Raw genomic sequence first — 19504 nt, 5'->3', positions numbered from 1 at the left:
TAAAATGCCTCCGTAGCTTTCCTTCTCCTTTAAGATATAGTTACATAGTTACAAAGCTAAATCCGGTTGAAAAAAGTCCATGAAGTTCAACTCCTCCAAATGAAAACCCAGCATCAATACACAGAACCCCCTCCATACTTTTTACACACAAATTATATATACCCACATCTATACTAACTATAGAGTTTAGTATCACAATAACCTTTGATATTATGTCTGTCCAAGAAATCATCCAAGCCACTCTTAAAGGCATTAACTAAATCAGCCATCACAACATCACCCGGCAGTGCATTCCACAACCTCACTGTCCTGACTGTGAAGAACCCCCTACGTTGTTTCAAATGAAAGTTCTTTTTCTTCTAGTCTGAAGGGGTGGCCTCTGGTACCGTGATCCACTTTATGGGTAAAAAGGTCCCCTGCTATTTGTCTATAATGTCCTCTAATGTACTAGTAAAATGTAATCATGTCCCCTCGCAAGTGCCTTTTTTTACAGAGAAAACAACCCCAACCTTGACAGTCTACCCTCATAATTTAATTCTTCCATCCCTCCAAGCAGTTTAGTTGCACGTCTCTACACTCTCTCCAGCTCATTTATATTCCTCCTAAGGACTGGAGTCCAAAACTGCACTGCATACTCCAGATGAGGCCTCACCAGGGACCTATAAAGAGGCATAATTATGTTTTCACCCCTTGAGTTAATGTCCTTTTTTATGCAAGACAGAAATTTCCTTCTCATTTAAGGAAACTCCCAACACACACTGCCATTTAGTGTACAACTTGCATCTATATAATTTTTGCATAACCTTGCATTTATCAACATTGAACCTCATTTTCCAGTTGCTGCCCAGTTTCCCAACTGCAAATGAGACAAATCACTCTGTAAAGTGGCAGCATCCTGCATGGAACCTATAGTTCTGCACAATTTAGTATCATCTGCAAAAATACAAACAGTACTTTCAATGCCCACCTCCAGGTCATTAATAAACAAGTTGAAAAGCAAGGGACCTAGTACAGAGCCCTGCGGTACTCCACTAACAACACTGGTCCAATTAGAAAATGTTCCATTTACCACCATCTTTGTAATCTATCATTTAGCCAGTTCTCTATCCAGGTACAAATACTATGTTCCAGGCAAACATTCCTCAATTTAACCAGTAACCTTCTGTGTGGCACTGTATGAAATGCTTTAGCAAAGTCTAAGTAAATCACATACACTGACATCCAAGAATCGATGTCCCTGCTCACCTTCTCATAAAAAGAAATGAAGTTAGTCTGGCAAGATCTATTTTGCATAAAACCATGCTGGCACACACTCATGGTATTATGATTTGCTATGAAGTCCAGTATCTTATCCTTTATTAAACCTTCAAAAAGCTTTCCTACCACTGATGTCAGACCAACTGGTCTATAGTTTTGAGGCTGAAAATTGGATACTTTTTTTGAATAGCAGCACCACATTTGCAATTCACCAGTCTTTTGGCATTATGTCAGACCTCAATGAGTCCTGAAAAATTAAGTAAAGAGGTTTGGCAATCACAGAGCTAAACTCACTAAGTACCCTGGGATGAATACCATCTGCCCCTGGACCTTTGTTTATCTTAACATGTTCTAGTCTCTTTTGAATTTCCTCATGTGCGAACCATGCATCATTAGTTGTATTACTAGAATTGGGACTGTTAAGAAGGAAACCATCATTAACTGGTTCCTCATTTGTGTAGACAGACGAAAAATATGAGTTCAGAATCTGTGCCTTTTTTTTGTTTTCATCCACAAGCTCTGATATTAAAGGTCCCATCCCTTCCTGCTTCATTTTTAAACTATTAAAATATTTTAAAAAATATTTTGGATTCTTTTTACTGCTTGCTGCAATATCCTTTTCCATATCAATTTTAGCTTGCCTTATAGTTTTTTTGCATGATTTATTGGCCTCCTTGTACCTTATTAATGATTTGGCTGTCCCAGCTAACTTGAAAGCCTTAAAAGCACGTCTTTTCTTACCCACCTCAACACCAACAATTCTATTGAACCAAAAAGGTTTTGCTTTGCAATGACGTCCTTGCTTACAAGAGGAAAATACTGACATGTATATTTATTAAGCAGCATTTTGAAGACTTCCCATTTTGGACATGCCTGAAGTAGGTTCTTGAACGAGCTGGAATAAAAAGTTTTCATTTAGCATATTTACAAACCTACGAAATTTTTCTGTCTTGGCAACCCCATTACCCCAGTCAATGTCTGGATAATTGAAGGCTCCCATAGCAACAACTTGACCCAGCTGTGAGGCCGCTTGTATCTGCAAGAGGGTAGTTTGGGCTTCATACTCGTCACTTATATGGGTTGGTTTATAGCATACACCAATGATAATTCTCTTTGTAACCTTTTGCCCAGTCAAAATCTCTACCCAGAGGGATTCTACACCCTCACCAGTGCAAGCTATGGTTATTTCTTTAGTGCATGGCTTTGATTTAGGCTTTACATACAAACATACTCCTCCACCCTTTTTAATCCCTCTGTCCCTGCTAAAAAGGGTGGGACAGAGGCTATAATTATCCTACAATCCTACTGTGTTTATTTTTATGTTTAAATGATTTTTAGAAGACTTAAGGAATGACATTTATCAAATTATGGAAGACATCTTGGCCAGGAAGCCTCAGGTCATTCTGGTTAACAGGTCCTAAACCTGTAACAGAAATGTGGTAAATAGGGCCCATACCATATAAGACCTATTATTTTGACATACAAAAGGTCAATAATTAATGCTCCAAGGTGCACAAAATCTTGCCCCTTTGTCAATGTTCCAGAAGCATTTGCATCCAGGACATATCTGCACCGAGATAGATTAAAAATCAAATGACATGCAAGTTAGGTGATGGGGAAGGGGATGCTTATGTGTCACCCTCTGTCATGTTTTATGAATGCAGTGATGTTCTACTTGCTTCATGGCAAATTAAAACTAACATTTTCAAGATGCAAGTTTCTCAACAGAGCTATGGAGAGAAGATAGTTGAAGGCTTGAAAATAAATGAAACTCCTACTGCTGAACAAGAGAAATGAATACATATATTATGAGATGTAAGATTTATATAAAGTGAACTTGGATAGATAATAGAGAATAGAAACCAGAGCATAAAAATCAGATCCCCATCCCCAGACTAATGGCAAGTTATTTCTTGGCTTGGCTCTGACTTTACCTGAAAACCTGTTCACAGCCATATTAACCAAAGCAATAGACCATAAGAAGAACAGAGACTTTATTGTGAGACAGAGAATGCCCTGAAGGAAAGCCAGAAATTAAGAAAAGAAATGATGATTGCACAAGCCAAGATACGGTTCTGTAGTGACACAGCACCTAAGTCTGTATGATAGAAAATAACTGTGACTGTTTACAAAAATCCTAAACTAAAATGGCTTAAGTTACTTGAAGGAGATGCCATGTAGAGATATACGCCAATACTTGGGTGGGGGAGCTACATTCATACTTTACACAACAGAAGGATTCAGATGCAGGGCTTATTTGAAATGTAGTCTAAATGTTAGACTCTCCAGCAAAAGTATCAACTGAACTGAATTTCAGATATTAATTTTATGTTGGTTTTCTGCTTGTCATGAATATGATTTTAATGAGAGAATTTACCTGTAATGCTTTGACATAAAACATATGGGGTTGGAGTGTATTGGCCAACAGCCAACCTCACTCTACTGTATTGAAGCATTTTTCTTGGTGCTACGGCTCAGCAGACACCAGGCAATGCTTCTCAGGTCTGCTGACACACAAGAAGATTTCCTGTCTTGTAAGAAAATGCTGTGTCTGTTTGCAACTTGCTAAAAATGTGTCTTTCTGGGTTCAGAGTAAACCCACGGATTTAGGGCCAGCCTACACAGCATTACTGAATATGACATTAGTCTTAAGGACAAGGAAAGTTAAAATTACTGGGGGGGGGGGTCCAATTCTTTAGGCACCTCTCAGTATATATTCTTATATATTCTTCTATAAATAATGAAATAACCCAGGGTACTATGCTGGGAGTGAGGACCTTTTATGTGTTTCTTGCATGGGCTTGCGCTGGGCACATGCACGGTGCACTGAATTCCTGTATTATGCATACTCTCAGTCCAAGTCTGTTTGAGAAACACCTAGGAACTGAAGCTATATGGCGCTGTCACAATCCCCCACAAAAAACATGTTCCCCCCTACAAGGTCGCTGACAAATAGTGTTGCTACCCAGCCAGTATTTTAACGGCCTACCCAGTAAAACATCTGGCCAGGCCAGGGCCTGTATTACAAATTGACCATCAATGAAGTTGCTGATAAATCGGTAATGCCCTTTAATGTAGCCCCTGGCCCACCCACCTAAGTCCTCGTCTGCATAGAACTCCCCGATCTCTACCTTCTAGGTCCTTGTCGCAGTAAAGCCCCACCCCCTTTGACATCATTCGCCCTTTGTGACTCCATGACACTCCCCCGTTTTGCCCCCACCCTATGCTGGGCTGGTAAAATTTTATGCGAAAGGTGGCAACCCTACTGTTAAACTAAGAAGATAGAAAGCTTCAAAGCAGGAAGTAGTTTTCCAGTTTTCTGGCTATTACATTCACTCCACATCCGTTCACTCCAGCCTTTAGATTTTATATTTTTGGCTAACTATCTATTTCACACTGAACTGTTCCTTGTCCTTTAAATGTACACTAAATATTCTTAGAAATTATTATAGTGAGACATTATACTAGGTTATGGCTGAGCTATCTTTTATGTTCAGTGCAATAAAGTTATTAGTAATGTATATTTGTACATATTACCCAAAATATCAGTTTCTTTGTCAGATTATGCAGTGACAAGCCATGACTTCACATCTCAAGAAAAGAAAACACTTTATCAGTCAAGTCTGACTTCCTCTTACAAAGGAAACCAACACAAAGGTCTGCTCCAAGCCCAAAGCGGAAAAACTTAGTTGAGCAAGAAAACGACAATGCAATGTGTACAAAGAGCAAGCTAAAAGCAGTCTGTTCCACAGCGGTGTGCCACATCAGACACCCAGTAAAATCTTCCTGCAAAGGTAAGGTTTAAAGGCAGCTGGATAAGGGCATTTGCTATAAAAAAAACAATATGCTGTTTATGGGCTCAATTAGAATAAATGGTCATTTTTTTCCAGATTTCCAGGCTTGCTGATTTGTTTTTTTAAACATGCCACTAGGAACCAAAACGTATTCAGTATATATATACAGACAAGTATAAATAAATAACTTTTACTTATGCAAGTACAGGATTTAATACACAGGTATCGTTAAATGAATAAAAATACATACTTTTTGGGCTCAGAAATGCTCCTATTGGCAGTCATGCAATAGGTTTTACTGGAACATTTATTCTGGAACTATAAATCATACCCATGTGAAATCATGCTGCTGTAAGATGCCATAGATAGTCACTATTTAGTGGTCTATTAGGGTCTCTGTGTACTCGAAATGACAGGGTCTATTTTGAATCCCAGTTCAGGCCTGTAAGGGACTGCTCGGTTCTTTTGCTTTTAATGTTAATCTTACTTGCTAGTAACAATACCTACTGGAATACTATAGTTTCTACTCTGCAAAAACAATGTCAATTATGGGCTGGATTGTGGCACCAGAAACACAGCCAATGAGGTTCCTTTCCTTCTGCCAGGTAGATTGTATAAACACAGATTCTATACTCCATGCATTCTTGCGTCTTATGGCAAACATGACTACACAAGGAATTAAATAATATTCTAAATTACATCTCAGCTGTAAGGCATTTTCATTAAAGTGGAGAAAAATGTCTTCTTCTCATATTCTATGTGATTGTGGCCATTTCATTTGGATTTAATTAGAAATAAATGTATTTTTATGGCTTAAAGATCTTAATAGAGCTGAAAAGCATGGATCTGGCTCTTTAGTAGGTTTGATTTACTAAAGTCTATAGGTAGAATCCTCTAACATATTCATAATGGCAGGAAGCAAAACGTCAAGGCCATCAGGCACGTGGTCGAGCTTTTTGTTTACCATATTAGTTTGTTGCGCAATTATAATTTATGCATATCTAGATGCCAGGGGTATGGTATATGAATGCACCTGGCCAGTATAAAATATGCTTGATCCCAATGCTATTGATAGAAAAAAAGATTAATAAATAGGAAGGGCTGTATTTCTTCCAGAAAAGGTGGGAGCCCTAACACACACACACCATAGCTACCAAATCATTATTTCACAACTATCTGAAAACATCTGAACTGAAAAAAAGTGTTTGGAAGGTGAACAACCCCTTTAATAAAGGTGAATAGCTATGCTGGGATTATATAAAAACCAAAGGGATTATTGCTGATATGGCATTTATAAGACAGTTTGGCTGGTCACACCCCCTTGTTGAGATGGTGCCATGCCCCAACTTGGCTTCTTGTTATGGTATTATTGATACAATAGGGCCCTTGTGGGAGACAAAAAGGATCTTGTGGGCAGCTTGCAGTGAGACAATGGCTTGTTAGACTAAGCTAAAACTGCAGACAGTGTCAGTAAATCTTTGGAGAAATAAAGCAAATGGATTATAAATACATACTTGGTCACTGTATTTTCAGTAAGTAACAGATGTTAAAGCAATGACAAGGTGTTTTATACACCGTTATTCAATGCTACATCTGATTATTATTTCCATCTTTCAATACTAGGACTGGATTTTCAGCATTATTACTGACATTCATTTATTCAAAAGCAACAATAAGCAAATAAATACAGTTAATGAATAGCATTCAGTATACAACAGTACAAGTTTAACATCCTAAGCATAATATATATGTTATATTTCTTGATCAGTATTACAAGTCAAAAGATGTTTTAGCATAGACTGTACCGTTTGTGGTTTTTCCAGTGGTTAAAATTTGTGTAAATCTGCACTAAAATTTTCCCATGACTTACGTATGACTCAATGTCGTCACTTAACCCTTTAACCCCCCAATAAGCACAATACAACATTTTATGGGTGGAAAAGGCCGCAGCTTGTTTTATTAAAAACACATCAAGTTTAGGGAAAATTATCCACCAACATACCCACATTATTAAATATTATTATAACAAATGAATAACAAATGAATAAGCTGTGACATTGTAAACAATAGCCGCTTAAGGCTGCATAACATTTAACAATAGTTTATACTGAATTCACTTGCCCCTAAGCCTAGCCCCAGGCCAATCTTACCTTAACACTCCAGCCCCCTTTTTGGCTACCTAGTAGGGCAGCCCCACACAGCCAAAGCTGTGACAGTCTAATCCCTTCCCTCACTGATGGGCGGGCGGGCACTTTTCACCTCTCTTTATAGGTTAAGCCCTTCCCCCTCCTTTACTCACCCATGACTACAATCCCCACATTCACCTTTCTATGGACTCAAGGCATTTTGCTTTTTAGCAAAATTTTCAGCAAACCAAAATAAGGAATTTTTGCCCATAAATATAGTTAACTATTCAAAATAAAAGTGGCCATGTGCCAAATTGTTAATAATGCACAGTGCTGTAGGTCATGCTCAACAAACCAAGGCTTCTACTGCAGGTTCCTGTATAAGACATAACCATATCTGTTCTAAAAACAGAAACACATAAATATGTTAATTCAGTCTGCTGGTGTGAATAAAGTTACTGCTTGCTCTGGTCTCAATTATTTTCAGAATAATGTTGTGCATATCCCAAGCATTATACATTTCTGTTAAAGGGCTTCGGTTGTGATTTTTATTGTGTAGTTTTTATTTCTAAATGACATGGTGTTCATTACAAATAATTTGTTGTATACTATATAAAGTTTTATTCCTGAACCAACAAATATATTTTTGTAGTTGTTATATTGGTGTGTAGGCATCCATCTCAGGTCATTGTGCTTGATCCTTTTCTTTCAGAATGAATCAGCTCTTCATAATGGAACTGCTTTCAGATAAGCTATTCTCCTACTACTCCTACTCCATGTAACTGGGGGAGTTGCAGTGGCACTTTTTAATATTGAGTGCTATACTCATATGTAACAACTCACCCTGGTGGTCTAGTGGTGCGGCGGGGAAGCCCGCCACGCCGCTCCTATTCTTCCAAAATGCCGGCTTCTTAGGGCACGCACGGCACATTTCCTCTTCTTGTAGGCGCATTGGCGCTGGCGTAATGACATAAGCGCGCAATGGCAGAAAGTTAAAATGCTATTTAAAGGGGCTTTGTACGATTTCTCATTGCCTGTTATAGGATCTTTCTCCGTGAGTTTCCTGGTGCTTCTGTGCTGAAAAGCTTCTGTTATCTGATACCTGTTGTGACCCCTGCCTGTTTTTGACAATTTTGACTTCTGTAATCCTGACCCTGCCTGGTAACCAACTCTCCTGTATCCGTATCCCTACCGACTGATCTCCTGGTTTGAACCTTGCCTGTCTGACTCCGCTTGTACTCTGCCTGCACCGACCCAGCCTGATTTGACTACGCTTTTTGCCTACACCTTGTACTGTGACCTTCTGTCCTAAAGACTTTGCTTTACGTTTGTGCCCCTTAGCTTGGCACCTCTCTTAATAAGACCTGGTGGCATCCGATTAGCCAAGGGCTCCTCCCGAGGTGAAAGGCGGCTGTTAGAGGCTGAAGAAAGAGCCGAGACCAGGGTGCTTAGCATTGGTTCTGGATTTAGGCTGCCGACTGTGACATCATATCTACGAAGGAGCTGTTATCTTTTGTCTGGGAGCTATTATTTGGTTACCTTCCCATTATTTTGTTGATAAGGTGCTGGTGGGGAAGGGAGAGGGGTGACATCACTCCAATATTCAGTGCAGCAGTAAAGAGTGATGAAAGTGATTGAAGAGCACAAGTCATATGACGACACCTGGGAAACTAACAACATGTCTAGCCCCATGTCAGAATTTAAAAGTTGAATATAAAATAATCTGTTTGCTCTTTGAAAAAAAAAGATTTCAGTGCAGAATTCTGCTCAAGCAGCACTATTAATTCATGGGCTTTGGAAAAAAACATGTTTTCCTGTGACTCCCTTTAAGTCCATAGATCTACAGCACACAGTTTGTTTGGGTGCCACTGTGCTCAGGGGGAAAAACCTCTTTATTCATCACAAATGCTCTAGTGAGCCTATCATTTACACATCTATAAGCTGGGCCATTAGCCTTATGCATATTGGAATTAGGCCCACTACTTCATCTTTCATTTGTCTCATCATATAAAATAAGACTGCAATGTTCACATGAAAACTGCTGCATATTTTGTCTTTACACAACTCCTTTGAGATGAATAGAGATAGTTTCTTGCATCAGCAGTCTGAAGTTGATACATGGAGCATCACTCAACCCTGTGACCCTCATCGGAATGCATTAGCATAAGAGGATGCGCTCGGTAGGACGGATCTCCAAGATGGAACACCAGTGTATATCAGTGTCTGTTTCTGGTGGAAGTGCAATCATTTCCCATTACTTAAATTATAACTTCCTAATTTTAGGAACCTCCTTATTTACAATGAGAAAATGCACTTCACTTCTTGTCTCCCTTTACTATATTAAGCTATACAGTATTTCACAAACAGTCTACTAAAATGTTATACAGCTTGAAGTATAAAACAGGAACGAAAGAATAAAGTTGTCCATGTTGTATTGTTAATCACACAGGCTATACTAGGTCTCTTGTTTTGTTATTCCACTGTACCTTGCATGATATGATTTGAAGTGTTGCAGGTTTTTTAATTTTCCAAGAACAAATACCTGTACTAGGATATTGCTGCCCAGATCCTCCTTCTTGTTTTACTGGTAGCACTAGGCATATAGCAATGTATATTTCTTTAAGCTTTGCCAAAACATAAGCCTTACCCAATGTTGAGAAAATTGAAAATGATGATTCACATGACCAAAGTACATATTCCCACTTCTTCATTATTATATGTTGGTAGTTGTTTGGCAATAGCTGCTGCATTTGAGGTTCTTGTTGAATTAATTTTCAGACTGGGAGTCCTTGTCATTGTCTTTTTTTACTTTTTTTTACAGCTTTGTTGCTGTGGTGTAACTAAATATTACTGGGCAAGATCATTTTATGACCCTCCTAAAACTTTGGAAAAATTATGCTAATCATTCAGTGCTCATTTTATTTATTTTCTGGTGTTTATACCTCATTCACATCAGTCCCTGCCTCAGTGGAGCTTACAATCTAAGGCCCAGATCGCATTCATACATACTTTGGCCAATTTTGTTAGTAGCCTTTAACCCGCCTGTATCTTTTTGGAGGAAACTGAAGAACCTGGAGGAAACCCAGGCAGATATGTGGAGACGTTACAGATAGTGGACAAGCCAAAAAAGAACTCAGGACCCAGCACTACTGGTTATCCACTGAGCCACCATGCTTCCCAATATTCAATTCTCAAAGAACAGCAACATAAATAACCATATAAGAGTACTTTAGATTGGAAGGCCTGAAAATACCCAAACAAATAACTTTATAGTTTTTTTTAACTTTTTTTATTACATTTCTGGAAAAACTATGCAAATTTTCAATTGTACTGCATCTTACCTGTGATGTGCTTAAATACAAAGAGAAATCTTATAAACAATTTGATGGATGGAATTAACGTTATGTGGAGATGCCAAAATGAAAATAGAGCATATGAATTTGTATGGCTGACAGTTTGCCACCCAAAAAGTCAACGCCAGTCACTGCCTATGTTTTCTGTGTTGTAAGAGACACTTTTACTAAGCTGACACCAGAAATATATAGACAGTATATATCTGTAAAGGATACAATATAAAAAAAATGGCTGTTTGCTTAAGCAATGTTTTCATATGGTTCCTTTTATATTTACAATTTTAAGTAAAATTTAAATATGTTAACAGGTAAAAAGTTTTACTGAAGGTAAAAACCTTACAAACGACAGACCTCTAGGGCCAAAGGGGCCTTTATTCTTAAAGGGATACTGTCATGGGAAAAAAAAAAATTTTCAAAATGAATCAGTTAATAGTGCTGCTCCAGCAGAATTCTGCACTGAAACCCATTTCTCAAAAGAGTAAACAGATTTTTTTATATTCAATTTTGAAATCTGACATGGGGCTAGACATTTTGTCATTTTCCCAGCTGCCCCTGGTCATGTGACTTGTGCCTGCAAATTAGGAGAGAAATGCTTTCTGGCAGGCTGCTGTTTTTCCTTCTCAATGTAACTGAATGTGTCTCAGTGGGACATGGGTTTTTACTATTGAGTGTTGTTCTCAGATCTACCAGACAGCTGTTATCTTGTGTTAGGGAGCTGAAATCACTCCAACTTGCAGTACAGTAGTAAAGAGTGATTGAAGTTTATCAGAGCACAAGTCACATGACTTGGGGCAGATGGGAAATTGACAAAATGTCTAGCCCCATGTCAGATTTCAAAATTGAATATAAAATATTCTGTTTGCTCTTTTGAGAAATGGATTTCAGTGCAGAATTCTGCTGGAGCAGCACTATTAAATGATTCATTTTGAAAAAAATGTTTTTTGCCATGACAGTATCCCTTTAAATGCTAGCTGAGTTAAGGTTGAGGGGTAGTTCTATAGTCAGTGAAATGTAGGTCGTTCAGATCCCTGAAGGAACAACATGGGGTCTGCTTCCTTGATAGTCAAGAAATGAAAGACAATAGTAAAGAAATCTTGCCCACCATTGGACACTGGCGGGTAGGGGGCAGGGAGTGGGGGGAGGCAGGAGGGGGCTGTATAAGAGTGCCCATGCTCTGTGCCCCTTTGAAGTTTGACTGATATTTCTTATAAACAGTTTCAGAATTGCTTTGATATACCGTAATAATGTATAATGGTATGAGACAAGGGGTTTGTACCCAGGTTTACTGGGCTGTGCAACTCAAAATGAGGAATATTTACCTTGAAAAAGGCACAAACAGAGGTTCTATTTACAGAAAATGTGAAACAGTCACACAACAAGGAATCTACAACCCAGTCATGCAAGAACAAGCTTGGCAGTGTCCTAGATGTTACAATCTAAGGCACTTAAAGGGTTAATGCAAATCCCATAGTTTATGGTCTGTATCATGTGTGTCATTTTGCACACAATGTACGTGAAAGGACAAAACAAAATTCACTAATACAAATTTTACTTTTCCTTTGAAATGGGCTTAAAGACAGTAGACTGGCAAATGACACCATTGTACCATTGGTAATCTATCCCAGCAGAAAGAAAATAATTGCTGCCTAGGGTAAATTTTCCTTGTCTAAAATTATATTCTGGATTAATTCCATGTTTTACAGAGCAGCTTTTAAATATGCCTTACAGCAAAAGATACTTGTTTCCTGTTAATTTTAGATAATGTTTTTTTGCAATTCACTTCTACAAAGTGGACTCAGTTTAACAGCAATATCATATTATAATTAATAAGGCCGCTCCCCAGCCGTAGTCAGAATAAATTCAGTATTAAAATAAACATCATCATTTCAACAGTTTGTATATTGCAACTTCCTCATTTATTAATGTATGTAACATATGTGTGACAGATTGTGTAAGGGTTTAAAAAAATAGTTTAGTTAACCAAATCTTTTATTTTTTTGTTTTGGAATAAAAATTCATGACTACCGAAACAGAGAAAAATATATTCTGATTTTTTATTTTGATTATATTATTATTATATCTGATTGTTTTTCTGATATTTTAGTTATTCTGTATTTTAGCAGCCTGGGTTTAGTTCCTTTCTTAGCTGTTTGTAACCATTTGTAAGTAACACTCCCTGTGCTCTCACCTCCAATGTATTTGTTTAACTATTTTAGGGTCTCACATTTAGTGATGGACGAATTTGCGGCATTTCGCTTTGCCTAAAAATTCGCGAAATTCGCGAAACGGCAAAAAATTTGTTTTTGACACCTGCGTCCATTTTTTTGGACCCCCCCATTTTTTTCTTGGAATTTTCGCCAGCGAATTTTTGCAGCCGTTTTGCGAATTTATTCGCCGGCGGCAAATTGTGCAAATTTGCCTCAAATTCGCGCCTGCCGAATAAATTCGCCCATCACTACACTCTGTGTTGAGTTCTGCACCTGATAAAGAGTATAGTAACAACTCACAAAATGAACCCTGCCTGCTGAGCCTTGTTCTCCAAAACAGGTGCAACTGGAATATTGGTGCACAGTGCAAATACAGACTAGCTTAAAGAGATTCTGTCATGATTTTATGTTGCAGTTTTATTACTATAATAATTAATTCTACCGTTTAAAATGTTATTCTTGAATCATTGAAAGTCTTTTTTTAGTTGTAGTATTGGTGTGTAGGCAGATGATTGTGTCTGATCCTGTGCTTTTAGATAGAGCCAGCACTAGTACAATGGAACTGCTTTCAGATAAGCTATTTTTTTCCCTACTCAATGTAACTGGAGGTGTCATGGCTGGACTTGTTTGTTTTATCATTGAGTGCTATTCTCAAATCTACCATTTACCCACCACATGGGAGAATTTTTAGGTATGCAGGGGTCAGAGAGCAGTTATCTCTTTACGTTCCCATTGTTCTGTTGATAGAGTGCTGGGGGGGGGGGGGGTTGGAGAGATGAAAGTGATATAACCCCAACTTGTAAAGAGAAACTGAATTTTATCAGAGCAGAGGTGACATTGCTGAGGGAACTGGGGTAAGAACATTTCAAGCATCATGTCAAATTTCAAAATTAAAGGACCAGTAACAATAATTTTCTTTTTAAAAAAATGTGGAGCACATGCAGAGAATCGATAAGTAATTTCTTAATAAAAGCTTCGCGAATTAAAAGTTTAAACTGTGCTGGTGTTTTTTTTTCATTAAAAATTATAGAAATTATGTTAATGGTCCTTTAAATATAAAAGAATGTTGCTCTTGTGTTGATACTTGGGGTACTCTGGAAGTTCCTCTTCAACGCAGGTGTTAATTCCAGGTGCTTCATTGGATCTGTGCACTGTGTACGTCAGTGGTCCCCAACCAGTGGCTCGTGAGCAACATGTTGCTTTCCGACCCCTTGGATATTTCTCCCCATGGCACCCAAGCAGCTTAGTTTTTTAATTCCTGGATTGGAGGCAAGTTTTGGTTGCATAAAACCAGGTGTACTGCCAGACAGAGGCCGTTGTAGGCTGCCAGTCTTCAAATTGTCAATCACAACCTATATTTGGTACCTCCAGGAACATTTCCATGCTTGTGTTGTTCCCCAGCTCCTTTTAGATATGAATGTTGCTCACAGGTAAAAAAAGTTGGGGACCCCTGGTGTATGTTATGCTTTCACACCTTTCACACCATTGCATCTAGTTGATTAGAGCAGGCTGAACCAGGCATTGGCACTATGTGCAAGCTGAAAGGGTATCCCTGTTAACGGTATATAAAAGTGTCCAATTTGGCTCTTTGCATTAGTAAAGTAGCCTTATGCTGAACTACTAATGTTGGTATTTTTTTTTGGGAGGGGTACAGGAAAGTACACCAATTCCCCTTTCGTGAAGAAGTTTTATTGTAAATTGTAGAGTGCTTGGCTTGCTTGCCTCTTCTCTATTGCATATGAACATTGCACAGTGGATTTCTGAGTATGGTTAAAGACTCTTGCATCTTATTTCTCCAGCTAACAAGCACTTACTGGAAGACTATGGAAGAACAGAAAAAACGGAAAGGGAGGAAGCTCGGCTCAACAAGAAGAAGTAAAGTACAACAACATGTCCCTGCAGAAAAAAGGCCTGATTCTACTGCAAATGCAGAGGAAGAAGATGCCTTCTTTGCCGATATAATGGAAAAGGTCAGGAACGTACTCTTTGAAGATGACAATGGCAGCAGTGTTTTCATCACTCGCAATGACATGGAGGTAATATTGCAATATTGCAAATACTTATTGTACATACAGGGCTTGTGCTTGGGAGTGCAGTAGTTTGTATATGTCTATGGTGAAGCCTGTGGTTGTTTCCTTATCATTCCCCCATTTTTTATTGTGACGTTTTTACTCAAAGGAAGGTGTAGCAAATTGGGAAGATGTAGAGTAATAGTTTAATTGTCAGACACAAGGATGAGTCTGGTTTTCAGGAGGGTGAGATGTAATAGGGTAAAATGTTAATGGTTTAATATAAATGTTTAAGTAATGGAAAGTCCCCAGTGGGTGGAGAATAACAAGTTATATAAGGGAAGGTTTCAGGAAGGGATTTTGAGAGAAGTGTCATGGGAAGCAAGATGAGCAGAAGCCACTGCAGCAGTAGAATCATCTCCTGGAAGAGGTACTGAGCCTAGGTAATGTGAGGCCTAGTGGTGTAATAGAACACTGTAGAGAGTGTAAGTTAGAAAGGTGACTAGCATGGACAGCTATGGCGTAGTGTTCCCATTGGGACACCCATCAGCCAGGGTTTAAGAGGAAAGGCTAGATCCAGATTGAGCTGGCCAGGGCCCAAGAGGGGTGCCTGCAAGCATGTTTCCCCCCTGGCAGTGTGCTGTTACGGGCAATGTTCTGTAAAAGGTCGGGAGATTGAACCATGTGAATGTGCTGCTGTTCTACTGAGGGTCGTGACAAATAAAGAGAACATGATTGAACTACAACTCTCTGCTTGTGTGTCGTCACTGGAGGCTTCCCCACAAGGAAGGTTGGTTACCACTTTTACAAACTCTAGTGAGGTTAATTATTGGTTATTACAAAAGTAAGTATGATTGCAGTTGCTTTTAAGGCAAACAATCCCACAATAATCCTGCAATAATTTATTATTAAAATATATCTTTAAATACCATTTGTCAAGTTTTTCCCATAGTCTGTAGGTGCATTTTAAGCTCTCTTCAGGGCCAGATTTCCCACACGGGCACCCCTAGGTGTGTGGTCCTATCACCCACACTCCCCCCGAGCGCACATGCGCATGTGCTGGAGCACTGGGGAGCTGCCCCAGTGCACCTCAGAAAGCGGCTGGGCAGCATGCTACCCCTAATATTTTGCTGCCCTAGGCCCGGGGCTCTGTGGCTTTGCCTCAAATCCATGCTTGGCTCTCTTTGAAGATACTGCCTTGCCTAAAGAAGCCTTTTGTCTTTCAAAAATCTTTACCTCCCTTATTGCTCATTGTTTGCATCCTTTATGACCAATTTGAGACCTCAACTACTTCCTTGCAAAGTATATGAACAAATGGCTTTTACAAACATGCAAAGTGTATGTATTAAAAGGGGTTTTAACACAAAATATTTAACAAACTCCAGAGCAGGTATTAACGCTAACTTTTGCTTAGTAATAATGAGCAATGTAATATTCACCAGCAAATTATTTTACATTGCAAGCTAAGCTAAACATTGGCAAACAACGCTTGGGATTTTAATGACATTCCACTTAGGTACCTTGGTTTATAAGATTATCATTTATTAAAGGTATACATGAAACAACTGTGTCTATTCAGACTTGTGAGAAGTAGTAATGGGCAAATTTGGGGCGTTTCGCTTTGCTGGAAAATTCGAGAATTTCCTGCGAAATTCGCGAAACGGCAAAAAAAATCTTGAAACGAGACGTTGGTATCTGTATTTGATGCTTTTTTTTAAGCAAACGAATTTTCACAGCGGTTTCGCGAATTTATTCGCTGGCGGCGAATCACGTGAAATTCAGCGGGAATTTGCGCCTGTCGAATAAATTCGCCCATCACTAGTGAGAAGCTACACTTTAAGATAAGAACAGCACTCAAGGCTGGCAGGAACCTAGAGGTAATGGTAGAGAGTAAATATATACTATATCTATCTTTAAATATATATCAGGCAGTATGATATATAGATATTTTTTCTTCTATTTCAGAAAGTAAGCAATAGCATTTTCTGGAGCACGGAAGAGTTAGAACTACTCTTTGATGAGCTTAACAATGAAGGGAAAGGATACTTGACTTTTGAACAATTCACTTTAGGACTGAGTAAGTAAAATTGTCTAAACTCCCTTAAATTACCCCAAGCATCACCCACAGCTGGTGCTGTATCAACTTATTTTATGTGTCAATATTTTTCTGTAAAATACATTCTTCAAATCAGTGGTAAAATAATTAGCGTGGAGCTTTATACATACTGTAGATAGTTTTCCCCATTTGTAAGTTCAGTGACGATGGAGTTTCTGTATTGTACATACCTTCTTCTCATTTCTCACTTTCTCCATTTGACCTCTTTGTGGAAGCTCTAGTGGTGAATGTGCTGAGGTTCTCACATGGAAGACCAATTACTATAGACATTTCTCCCTCTGCTTTTAAGATTGATCTATTCCATACTTTCTCTACACTACACTCTTGCTATTCATACGCCTGCTTCTAATCAAGCTGCTCTTCTCTCGGCTATAGCCTTTCCTTCCTTATTCCCTGCTCACAGTGACTACCAATTGCCTCTGGCATGCTTATTCTGTATTCAGATACAAACTTGCACTAATCCAACTCTTTTGCTGAATTTACAAAACATATCTGCTCCTATTCATACCTTATGGAGTAAGTCTCAATTACTGGCTGTGCTTTTTCAATCATTCTTATCCTTTCCACTTGCTACTCATTCACATAAAAGGAGTGTTTAACTTTATGTATGGACTTTTAGCATGATATAGATATGGTATTCTAAATACTTTAGATATTCTCGCCCTTAAAGGTGATGCTAACTTATGCTAATATTTATATTCCAGTTTTTATTCAAATCAGTAAATGGTTGCTAGGGTAAGTTCAAAAACCACAAATAATAAAAAACGAAAACCAATTGTAAATGATCTCTTATTAGAAAGTGAATAACCCCTTTAATGACTATTCGGCTGGGCCCTTCTAGCCTATCTGAAGTGTATTAATCTATCAAAACACCACTTTTAATTTAATGTACTTAAGTCCATAACAGATCTGTTGCTCCGGTACCAGTGTCTTATGCGAAATGGATACAGGAATAATGTGGCAGACATAATTTTTAATTGGACAAAAGGTAGTGGACTGGGACATTTTAATTCAGTAAATAGAGAATACAGCTGACCATCAAATGGCTAGGATTGAAACATTGAAACATATTCTATTCCGGTATGGGATACATTATCCAGAAATCCATTATTCATAAAGCACCAAATTACAGGAAAGCCATCTCCCATATACTCCACATCAATCAAAATAATTAACATTTTTGAAGATTTGTTCCTTTTTTTCTGTAATAATAAAACAGTACCTTGTACTTGATCCTAGCTAAGATGTAATTAATTTCACCAGAAGCAATACATTCCTATCGGGTTTAATTACTGTTTATATGATATTTTATTTGACTTAAAATATTGAAATCCGAATTACAGAAATATCCTTTATCTGTAAAACTGGATAACAGTTCCCATACCTATATCATATACTAATACCAATGGCCTCATATACATATACAAGCTGTTTAAGCCAGTTCTGAGTTTTAACACAAAATTAATTATAGTAGAAGTATAACTTAATCTGCATACAGAACATTATTTCTCTTAATTTTCCTTTAACAAGTAAATGGTGTTGCATTGTTTGGTTTGACAGAAATAAACTTCAGAATTATCTAAGCTAAGCACTAAACATTCTCTCATATGGTATTTTAAATGTAAAATGCAGAGAATCCTACTGCTTTATTCTCCTAACCCTTGTTTGTTAATTTATTGCTAATTGTTTTATTTGCAAATTGCTTGTTAATTTATACTCAGTCACGAAGCTATAAACAGCATATATACAAATAAATGATAATAAAAATAAAAGTTTTGTTCACATAAATATATTCTACTTTTTAAGACATATTTTACATGTTATAGTTAAACATGATATTGCTTATAAATCATTTTACTATGTGTAAATAAAAGCTCTGCTTCATTTGAGTCTAAAGATGAGATTTTGTAAAAAAAACATTGGTATAATAGAATGGTGATTACTTCACAGAATGTTTTACAAAATAATATAGAACAATAAAATATTATTTTATAATTATTTTATTTATCTGTCGAGTTCAGTGATTCTTAGGCTAAGGCCACACTAGGCGATAGCGCCGCGATTTGACTCGCGGCGACTTTTCGCCGCGACTTTTAAGCCGCAATCGCTGGGGAAACTTTTGCGCTGGCGTCTATGGGGAATCGCGAAAAATCGCCAGCGTAAAAACACACGCGGCGATCTTTTTTCTATTGTCGCTCGAAATCGCCTAGCGAGGCAATTTCGAGCGACAGTAGAGAAAAGATCGCCGCGTGTGTGCCAGCGTAAAAACACACGCGGCGATCTTTTTTCTATTGTCGCTCGAAATCGCCTAGCGAGGCAATTTCGAGCGACAGTAGAGAAAAGATCGCCGCGTGTGTTTTTACGCTGGCGATTTTTCGCGATTCCCCATAGACGCCAGCGCAAAAGTTTCCCCAGCGATTGCGGCTTAAAAGTCGCGGCGAAAAGTCGCCGCGAGTCAAATCGCGGCGCTATCGCCTAGTGTGGCCTTAGCCTTAAACTGTGCAGCTGAATCTCCTGGAGGGACTTGGAACAATCACAGTGGGGCTCAGAATTAAGGCCTGTGTCTGCTTCTTCCAAATAGGGGGTCTGTTGGGGGAGGCCATGGGTTACCCACAATTTCATGCCCATGCTCATGTCAAAAA

The 19504-nt window shown here is 38.3% G+C and overlaps 1 protein-coding gene across 3 annotated transcripts in view; it reads left to right on the top strand.

Annotated features, from left to right (window-relative positions):
- Nucleotides 1-4767: 4767 nt before the first annotated feature.
- Nucleotides 4768-19504, top strand: part of LOC108709404 (protein MLP1) — a 46328-nt gene continuing 31591 nt past the window's right edge. For all 3 annotated transcript variants that reach the window (XM_018249194.2, XM_041583733.1, XM_018249193.2), the window contains exons 1-3: nt 4768-5051; nt 14537-14773; nt 16712-16823. In XM_018249194.2, the coding sequence (XP_018104683.1) occupies nt 14561-14773; nt 16712-16823 (325 nt within the window). In that variant the 5' untranslated portion in view covers nt 4768-5051; nt 14537-14560. The remainder of the gene's footprint in view (nt 5052-14536; nt 14774-16711; nt 16824-19504) is intronic.

Source organism: Xenopus laevis, chromosome 2S (genome assembly GCF_017654675.1).
Source record: "Xenopus laevis strain J_2021 chromosome 2S, Xenopus_laevis_v10.1, whole genome shotgun sequence".
Taxonomy (NCBI): Eukaryota; Metazoa; Chordata; class Amphibia; order Anura; family Pipidae; genus Xenopus; species Xenopus laevis.
The sequence above is the reverse complement of the archived record's forward strand: the minus strand, read 5'-3'. Positions and strand labels throughout refer to the sequence as shown.